The 11,279-nt window shown below is 30.1% G+C and overlaps 1 protein-coding gene across 1 annotated transcript in view; it reads right to left on the bottom strand.

Annotated features, from left to right (window-relative positions):
• The window catches only part of LOC131852090 (PAS domain-containing protein cky-1), a 124,177-nt gene extending 122,535 nt beyond the window's left edge, over positions 1 to 1,642 (bottom strand). Inside the window, exon 1 of the mRNA XM_059202714.1 lies at positions 1,444 to 1,642. Within this exon, the coding sequence (XP_059058697.1) occupies positions 1,444 to 1,642 (199 nt within the window). The remainder of the gene's footprint in view (positions 1 to 1,443) is intronic.
• Between the last annotated feature and the right edge of the window lie 9,637 nt (positions 1,643 to 11,279).

An 11,279-nucleotide genomic window follows, 5' to 3' on the forward strand; every position in this document is an offset into this window, starting at 1 on the left:
TTCTTGGGAGAGGTCTCAGGATGCAGTCGGTGTATTTTGCGATCTTTCAAAAGCATTTGATTGCGTTGAACATGAAACACTTTTGCTCAAACTTGAACATTACGGTATTAGATATGAAGCACAAAGCATGATGAAATCCTATCTAAATAATAGAATGCAAGTTGTCGAAATAAATGGTGTAAAGTCTGAAGGAACTAGTATTAAAATGGGTGTTCCTCAGGGCTCTATTTTAGGTCCTTTCTTATTTTTAGTTTACATAAATGATCTTCCTTATATGGTAGAAAAGATAGCTGACATAGTTCTGTTTGCTGATGATACTTCATTAGTATTCAAAGTCAATCGACATATTGATGATTTGGACGAAGTAAACGGTGCTCTTTCTTATGTTTTAAAATGGTTTACGGCTAATAATATGTTACTAAATGCAAATAAAACTAAATGTATCAAATTTACTCTCCCCAATGTAAGACCGGTAGATTCAAAAATCATGTTGGACAATAAACCTATTAATTTTGTGGATGATACTGTATTTCTAGGTATCACATTAGATTCCAAGTTGCAATGGGGTGCCCATATTACTAAATTAGCGAGTCGACTTAGTTCTGCCGCTTATGCGGTAAGAAGAATTAGACAATTAACAGACGTGGCAACAGCTAAACTTGTGTACTTTAGTTATTTCCATAGCATTATGTCGTATGGTATTTTGTTATGGGGCAAAGCAGCTGATATAAATACAATATTTATTTTACAAAAGAGGGCCATTCGCTCCATTTATAGCATGGGTTCCAGGGAGTCTTTGCGAGAGTGCTTTAAGGAATCAAATATCCTCACCGTTGCTTCTCAATATATTTATGAAAACATCATGTATGCCAGGAAGAATATAGACAGTTTCAAAAGAGTTAGTGATTGCACTAATAAAAGCTTACGTAACAATAACAAACTGATTTTACCTAAATGTCGTTTGGCTAAAGTTAGTAATTCGTTTTATGGCAATTGCGTAAGGTTTTACAATAAAATACCAGAGTCTGTTATAAATCTGCCAGAAAAAAGATTTAAATGTCAAATAAAACACTTCCTTTGCAAAAAAGCTTACTATAAAATTGAAGAATTCGTTAACGATAATAATGTTTTTGTAGAAAAATTTTAAATACATAGCACTGACAATATTATCTGATTACACTAATAATGAGTGCGTAGCGATTTCTATGTTGATTGTCGCATGCCTCTTACTTGTTACACTGTAATTATTTATATAAAAAAAACATCTATCAAAAAGAGCAACACACAAGTTTCTTGCTCATTCTTCTTGTGATGAATCTGCATTCCGAATGAGTGGTAGAATCAAAATATGACTATTCAAAAGTGCTTGTAATGAGTTTATTTGAATAAAGATTATTTCTATTTCTATTTCTATTTCTATCAATAATATAATTGTTAATTTACCTTGTTGAAAGTAGTTGGATTTTCTGACATATACACAGACAAGCGCCATTAGTTGAAGTTGCGACAATCTCTGCCTGGTAGAGGGTGGCAGCGGCAGGAGATCTCGAAGATTCGCTATTTCTGCGTTGATAAGGTCCCGCCTTAATTTGCTTGCGCCTTTTGTTGATTTGCCTTGGTCGAATCTGTATACAGAAAACATAATATTTATAAATATTTGTAATATTTTTTTATGTAATTGGTATGACAAACAAACAGATTGTCTGTCTGACGGTAAGTGGCAATCCTAATCAGATGACGCTCTTAGTACTCCTTCACGGATTGCTATTCCCGATAACTTATTTGTAATATTCCATATCTTAGTATACCATTCCTTTCACCCTTCTATCTGATTCACAGTTAACAGTGCAATTTGCTTGGCAGCAGAAATTATTACATCATGTCTTGACGTAACAATTTATCATACAATAAAAAAAAATTGGCCCGTGTCTAAAATGCTTCCTGGAGAATATTAATAATTCTAATTTTCCACCTATTTATTATTCGACAGGATTACAATTGTAACTCATTAATTATATTTTCAAACTAACTATTCAATAATATTTTTATTCATCGTAAATAATAGGCAATTAATCATTTATAGACATTTGAATATAGTAATTCAACGGTAGGTATTTAATATAAATTATTGTTTGACTTATCTAATTAATGATTTTAATTTAGGGGTCCGCGTCTATCTGGCCTGTATGCTGACTCACACCTATTAAGATTTGCACATACTACGTTGATTTTAGAGAAACTTTCGTAACCTATAGTAATAAATGGTAACTTATAAGTATACCTATAAGAGACAATAGTTGAAATTTTTATACGTTTGTAAAAAATTAATAATATCTCAAACAAATTTTTTCATATTTTCATTTTTCATTTTCTTATATTTATAAATGTTTTCTTTTCTATGGTAGTGGTACCCGTAGCCTACGAGTATATACCTGAATAGCACCACAATACCTGCGGTACTCATAACTTGCTATACTAGAGGACTAAGGTCTCATGCTTCCATACCGTACAATATCTATGCCACAGTCAGTTAAAACATTTTGCAAACTGCTTGACCTCTGAAATATGTGTTACAGGTATCCACGACATTATAAAAAGCGTACCTCAGCAAAATGTGATAAAAATAAATAGAATATATTTAAAATCTCGTAGTATCTTCAGACTAACTTTTGGAGGATGCGTACATTAGCTTACCGTCAAAAGCTGTTTTTTTTAATATATCTATTATAGAAGAAAGAGAAAAGAAAACATTTTTTTTTTAATTTGAACTAAATTTATAAATGATTATGTTTTGTTAACAAAAAAAAATAAACCTATAATAATAATAAACTACCTACAGAACCATAAATTATTTAAATCCTACACACTCGTGGCCGGTTTTCTTCTTTTTTATCTTACATGTTATTGTATGTTATCACGATTATGCGTAATGACAGATGTGTTACACAATATTATGAGATGTTCAATCACCGTTTGACATTTAGACCTTCCATTTTTCTTATTTTTTCGGTTCCCATAGCAGACAGAGTCAGTTATTTTGGTCAATTATATCATCAAATCGTAAAAATTATAAGTCGTAGTTTTTCCTAATATTTAGTTATAGGAGAAATAAAACATTTGAATAAACTTATAAACATATTTCAATGTCCTACTAACATTTAGGTACCTATGTCCTACTGAAATTTAGGTATAGTCATAGTGTAGATAAATATAGTTAGTATAGACTCATGAATGCTCTGCTGATCGTTCTATCCTGTAAGAATATCGTCGGCATGGATTGAAATTAAAGTTCTCTGATAACCAAATATATGTTCTAATATTGTCCCAATTGTCCGTCGTATTTGTTTCATTGACGGACTTGGTGGTCTAGGGGTTTAGCATACCGCTTTACCTCCGATGGTCGTGGGTCCGATTCCTCGCACGGTACAAACATTTGTATTCATGAGTATGATTGTTTGAGTTTGATTGATCGGCCCGAGTGTTTTCTATGTATATTATAATATGATGTATTTACAAAAAAAATATATATAAGTATTTATATCCGTTGTCTAGTATCCATAACACAAGCTCTGCTTACCATGGGACTAGATGGCGTTGTGTTAATTGTCACGGGTTATTTATTATTTAATTTTTGTCATATCAATCATGTCGTCAGTAGTTCTGTCTGTATTAGTTATATGTCTTATTAGCGCCGCTTATAAAGAGGCCGCAACAATTAACTAAACTAAATTAAAATAAAGGAGTGTGTAGTTTATGTTAATGTTATCTTTAGACTAATGGTTCTATTTAAACTATTCTTTTAGTATTTAATTTTCACCTCCTATTTGAATTGAAATAATAGAGCTACTTCGATTCTATAGTAAAATAATAAAATATCGAAGTAGAATTTGAAAAGTCTGCTTGTCTCGTCTTTTTCATTGTTAATTGATATTTTAACTACTGTCCACTTCCGTATATACAATAGTTCTTATGATAATATATGTATGTATGTGTCAATGAATACCTGATGAGAAACTCGTTAGCTTGTTTGCATTTCCCATTTCATAAAAATAAAAATCATAATAATAATTAAGATCTTTTGATCACAAGAAGTAGTTAAATAGAGATAAAATAAAAACAACCAAATAATTCGAATAAAATTAGTTCCACATTCGTTTCCTCGGCGGCGATCATTAAATCCGTTCGAAATCGATCAATAAAATTTTTATTGTATTAGAAATAAACGCGAATTATTTTCAAAAGTTGGGAATTAACCTTGAGTGAAGTAATTGTATCAAAGGTCGCGAAGGTAAATACGCTCGAATGGAACTGTAATTGCGGATTGCGGACGATTTGGGAAGTAATACAGTTACTTAGAAATACCTCAAGCGAAGTTGTATTCTTGGATTGAATTCTGGACTTCGTATGTTATTTAATTTGAAACCCCGACAAAAAGAGGAATGTATAAGTTTGATGTGTTAGTATTTATATGTCTGTCGCGGCATCGTAGCTCCTAAACAAATGATTCGATACGTTTTTTGTTTGAATGCTGCATAACAGCGAGATGGTTCATAGCTACGATATGTTACTTTTTAAAAAAGGTCATTATTTTTTTTTTGTTTTTACTCATAACAAAAAGGAATATAATAATTGAAAAATATATCGAATTTGTCAGATTAATTGGACGATACGGAACAGTGATAAAAAAATTACATCCATAAGTGGCCGAATGTGAAATGAATGAATAATTATATGAATAAAGTATTTTAATTTTGTTGAATAAATAAATGTATCATAATTTCAACAGAGAGTCCGTCAAAAATATAAATTAACAAAATATTTTTTAAATGGCTGCCAGATTAGAACTCGCTGTTTTCGAAGTAAGTCTGGGTAGTAAACTACTAGTTCACGGTACTTCTAATGCAACGTAATATATTCTTATTCCAAATCAAACTCCACTCCCAACCAGTAAGTGACATCATGAATGCATTGAGAGAACTAAACTCAACTACTGCCAAGCTCCAAGGTCAAAGGGCCGTATAATATTCCAACTATTACCCCATCAGCTAAAATAACAAGGATGGAAGATTCAGATGGACAGCTTGTGCTTTAAAAGGTCGTAAGTTCAAATGGTACGCCTTACGCTAAGCGATATGAGATTGGTGCCTTTACATATAATGGTGATTATTATCATTGGTCTCCTAAATTTTATTTTTGTTATATATTGATTTAAATTTGACGCAGTCATTATTTATATGTATAATTAGTAAAAATAAAAAGTTTCAATAGTAGCAACAAACGAAGACGTGTGAAAATATTAATAATAAAAAAAAAATATTTTATTTACCATCTACCCACTGTCTCTTCAGTTTACCCGTGATCATGGCGGTTGAAACACTGCCGAAGTATCAGGAACTCAATAAAAATAAAACGTACTTAGAATAAACTATATTAAAGTAGATATGTGCCAAAATATTCATGTAAATGGGAACATATTGAGTGTTGAGTTTACTATACCGCAGCGAAGATTACAGCTGTGAAATTATTTATTTATAGAACTGACCAATTCTCACAAATTACACTATAAAGTTGATGTGCGGACGCACACCGCTCGTGGCGCTTGACGAATGGTTATATTAACGTTATTAATAACTGTGTCCCAGTTCATACCGAGCAACTGTTTTCTACGTATGTTAATTTTAAATTAAATATTTAATATTACTAACGTCAATCATAAATTATTTAGGTAATATTTGGTTGTTGAATTATTTTTGCAACGATAATCGATATAAGCAATTGGAATTTCAAAAATCGAGCATTAGTTAGAAATCAACCTGAAAGTATCATTATTTCCACTAGGTACAGTTTAATTTAGATAAAATGACGGCGATAACTGAACACAATTAATATAAAAACTACATGGTCATTGTTTTAGAATTTACTTTCATTTAAATCAAATTTCAAACACTATCTCTATAAAGAAGAACTATGCAAAATGAAATAAAATTGTTTATATTCTATATTTAAAATTAAATATAGCCAATATTTTATCATACATTAAGTGTGAAAAAAGTTTAAATAAATGAATCAATTAACGTATCATTTAATAATGATTCTATGAAACTTTATAAAAAAATGTTTACATTCCAAATTTAAAATTAAATGTGACCAATACTTTATCACCATTCCAGTTAGGTGCGAAATTGTAAATATATGAATAAATTATAGTATTATTAAATAATGATTTTATAATTTACAATTAGTATTATTGAGTTGTTAATATCGTTAATCAATGTAATATAATCTTTTTATTTGACAAATAGTGGCAATAAAAATCAATTAATGCAGAATTGATTGAATAAATTACATCAATCAATGGCTATAAAAATGCACTAAAGTTTGCATTGAATTAGTATTTTATATTATAATAATGCGTTTAAATTGAATTTAGGTCTTTATATGATTTTATTATAGTATAACGTAGTTGATATTGAAATATAAAATATTTAATGAGGTCACTGTATTACATTTTTAAAAATAAGATTTAATAATATGTATAATAGAGAAGGGAGGACGGAAGAAAATAATTTATAGGTATAAATTAATTCTAGAATATATTAGAATCTGTAGTGGTATTATACAAAAGACATAATTACCACAGATTAACTAAAATTACAAGGTATAATGTCTTAGCTCTTTTGAATCACAGCTCATGGGAGTACATGCTTACAGCATTACCTAATAACATGTGTCCATGGAACTCTTCATTGTTTAATCGACCACCAGGCCACCACCAATCATTTACCACCAGGTGGAGAGCAAGCTAGTTTGCAATTCCATAGACAAAAACTACTTTTGTCAGCGATGTCTACCATTTCCGGTAATATATAGAAATGTGACTGTACATAACTTTTTTATCAGTAAGTTTTGGGGTAAATACAAATATATTTATGTTGCCATTGACACGAACGAAGGAGATAAAAAATATTTATATACATAAAAAGTAATCACACACATACATCACGCCGTTCATTTCTATAAATTATAACCAGGTTCAGATATGCTTTGTGAAACAGTTTTCAATAAGTACCCAAAAGAGGCGAAATTCAATGAACACGTTTATTCATGGACCTCTTATTAGCTAATACAGTGCACGCGATGCTCCCTGCTCGATTCTTGTGCATGAGATTTATTCCACTCTGATCCAAAATTCGTAGAAATTTATATAAAATATTGAGATGGCTTATTTTATATATTTTTTTTTTAAATTATCGTCGACATTGAAAACACTACATTTAACATGTCATATTTAGCTGGGTATATTTTAATTCAACCATAACAGGGAGCGTGTCTACGTCATCTCTCGAAATATTTTTTTTATTCATAATAGGTATTTTCTTCACTGGAGAGTCAGTCAGAAATGTAAATTGACACATTGTTTTTTGGTTAGATATTTTGGCTATAAGTCGGGGTAATTAACTACTAGGCAACGAGACTCTCAAATATGAATAAATTTTATATTTATGACATCACATGTACTCAAATATAAATATATATATTACGTACTAATATTATTGTAATCCTAAAGTATATACAAAATACTCGAATTCGATAAGAGTTCATTGGCGTGATATGTCATTTTTTTTTATTAATTATTTATAAATAAAATTGTACTTAATCGTTTTAGACATGTTAATAAAAGAAAAAAAAAACTCTTGACTACATGAATAAATAATGTACAAATTAATTATTCATATGCTTGTAATATTGCATAATGCTACCAAATTATATATGATAATAAAGATTGTTGCACGTTGAGTTATGTAATAGGCACATTTTTTATTACTGTACAAATGATATTGCGAACAATTATTTTTGTTTACTATTTTTTGATAATTCAATTCAATTAAACAAACAGTTAAATTTTATACTTTAGGTTACTTTGTATATACGAGTATTAATGATATAAACGGTCGAACCTGAATAAATCATAGTATGTATATCCCGAGTACATCTATCACGTTTCTCTATTAACTAAATGCCGTATCAAAAATCCTAATTAAATTTTTTTTACTTACATAACATATCATATAGTATCCATAACATTCGCCAATAAAGAATAAAATTATACATTTCATATAATTATGGGTTGGAACACTCGAGAGCTACTTTAGACACAAGCGGAGTAAATCAACAGGATCAACCGTTCATGTGTATCGTGGGAACGAAATGCATTATTACCTTAACTGGGGAAGTAAGACTTAACTTAGGCTATTTTATATTGAGGGTATTTTCGTCTAAGTGAATGTCTTAGTTAAACAGCGCCATACTTAAATTACCTTATTGAATAGACTCAAAAAAGAAGTAGGGATCGTTAGTAATCTAGACTATTGTATTCATTGCTGGCAATATATTGTGATGTTAGATCAACCTCCACGCATTCTCCCTGGTAATAACTGTTATTAATTCCTGGAGAATTCGTCACGAGGGGTAAGTAAGGTTACTTACTACTATTCTCAAACTAATCGGCTTCCACTGGCGCCTCTTCAGCTTATACCTATATAGTAACCTGATGCACTATTCTATTATTAGCCAACAATAAACAAAGCTACACATTATATATAATTTAATCATACATATTCACACATATTTACTATGTCCCATTAAAATTTTATACATCTACCAAATTTCAAATGTCTTGATCAATTTCAGTTTATTAAAGAAAATTTTCTAAGTCATTTTGGTCATATTTTTAACCTTCTAATAATTTTGCTTTATTGTCATTAGATTTTTTATGAAATAAATTATTTCGAACTACTTTCTATGCTTAAGATTTTCTAACATTTACTTACTGCTGTGAAATTATAGGTATTACTTATTGGACATTATTATTAGCCGTATGCTACAAAGAAAATCCTCATATTTTCCCACGGAGGAAGCCGTTACAAAAGCAACTGATAATTTAGACAATTTTCCAATATCAGGTCTTACACGCTCTAAAGCACGAGATACGAGAGACGAGAAAGCGATATAGCGACTATTGAGCAATATTTATGCAAAAAGTAATTATGTTTTATAATTTCTAAAAAAATCTGATGTCATAGATGTGGTGATATATACTTGTTTTGGTAATAGAATAAAAAAATAGGTTAGATTTTTTTTGCATTTTACTGTGTTGATTAAATGATATCTTAATAATTTTACTAGATATCGATTGAGTTTACTTTTGTATTGGTCTCAAACTGATATTAACCTAATTAAGTATAATAATTTACCACATAAGTTCAAACTTATTTCAAAATATTTTTTTTATTATTTTTTAAAGAATTTAAGATATTAAATTAAGACTATTTGTATTATCTATCTAAATATATATAACTCAAAGGTGACTGACATAGTGATCTATCAACGCACAGCCCAAACCATTGGACGGATAGGGTTATAATTTGGCATGCAGGTAGATGTTATGACGTAGGCATCCGCTAAGAAAGGATTTTGATTAATAATTCTGCCCCCAAGGAGATATAATAGGGGATGAAACTTTGTAAATTTTAAACCGATCGAGCTAAAACTTTGCATAAAGCTACTATAACGTAGGCATCTCCTAAGAAAAGATTTTGATAAATTCCACCCCTAAGGGGATAAATTAACGCGAGCGAAACCGCGGGCAAAAGCTAGTGAATAATAATTGTATTTACCGTAATGGTCTAATATGATTTTTTCAGCTTTATGCTTTAGAATTACGCCATACAACTACGGTAGTGTACAGAAACCGCAACAGCGTATCAGTCGTGTGCAGTACATGGACTGCGCATTACTACCTATGGGGCATTCCTCTATCTTTCCTACCGCGATCTATAAATTCTAATACCATGTTACCCCACCGAAAGCTTTATTACTACTGCATGTTTATGCTATCCTGGTATCTCTACTTGATTTTCATAGATTTATTAACTTTGTGGGTTTGCTTGTACGGCTATCGATTTGTTCGGTTGCTTTATCTCGATGCATGGAGATAGCATGTGTGTCATTAATTACTATTATTGTTTATAATATGAATATAAATAAAATAAAATTTAGGTATGTAGCTGACTATTGATGGAAATAATGAATTTTCAAAGTATATTCGATTTTTTAAAGTTCATATTTCTAACTGTATTATATTTTTCATAACTCACTAGGTTATTATAATATCATCATATAAAACATCATAATTAATATATTTATAATGTGTAATTCTATCTAAATATATGGCGAATGACTTTTTGGCTGTTCATTGTTCATAGAAAATTAGGGCATATACGCTGTAAACGTATTTAAATGGAAGTATTATTTGCGTAAGTAGGTTTCTATAAGAAGGATTTTTCTATTGTTATAAAATTTAAGAAAACAAAATTATGTTCTAATCTAACTAATATTTCTAAAAAATATATTTGGATAAAAGTAAATTGTAAACTTAACTTTTTACTGTATTCTATACAGTAAAAAGTTTCAACCTGGCAAAAACTGCTACGAAACCGCAGATGATACATTTTTTTTTAATTTTTAAGAAAGAATCGTACATATACTGTCCAAATCATAAAACATATTTCTATACAGCCATCCAAATATTTGGTGTTTAATTCTTGCTCCAAAGTAATAGTGTGTGATGTTCCATACATGCCACAGTGTAGGGGTGTCGCAGAGTAGGTATGTTCGTGCCTCTATAATTAGTGCATGCAAATGTTGTGCTAATTAGTGTTCTATTGTGTTGAGAGTGGTGCGACGACCCGCGCTGATCTTTTTCTCACTCGATCAGGTAAACTCGGGTACTGGCCACACGACTATCTCTTGAATTCATTATTGCCACTTAAAAAGTAAGTTTTAGAACCATTAACGTTTCCACTGCTATTGTGTTTACTAAAGTTTTTATTTAATTTAAAAACTGATTTATTACAACGAGTTTAAATTTTTTTATTTGTTTTATAGAATCTTTATTCATCTTTACATGGTATAAAATGAAATCGCTTACGTTGGTTGTTCGCTCAGATCTTCTAAATTACGAAATGCAGTTAGCAATAAATAGAGTGATTCAAGAGGAAGGTTTATATGTATAATACATATAAACCTTCCTGCGAAGACGGGCCGGGTAACTAGTATATAATAATAATATTATACGATGCAATAGTATGTCTATCTGTCTATTAAACTTCACGACTAAACAGTTGAACGGATTATAATGAAATTTGACATAAGATTATATCATGAAGACAGATATAGGCTATCATTTATCTACAAAAAAAACCAGGTTAAATAAAAAG

Source organism: Achroia grisella, unplaced genomic scaffold, assembly GCF_030625045.1.
Source record: "Achroia grisella isolate CSIRO2021 unplaced genomic scaffold, CSIRO_AGI_Agris_v1 utg840, whole genome shotgun sequence".
Classification (NCBI taxonomy): domain Eukaryota; kingdom Metazoa; phylum Arthropoda; class Insecta; order Lepidoptera; family Pyralidae; genus Achroia; species Achroia grisella.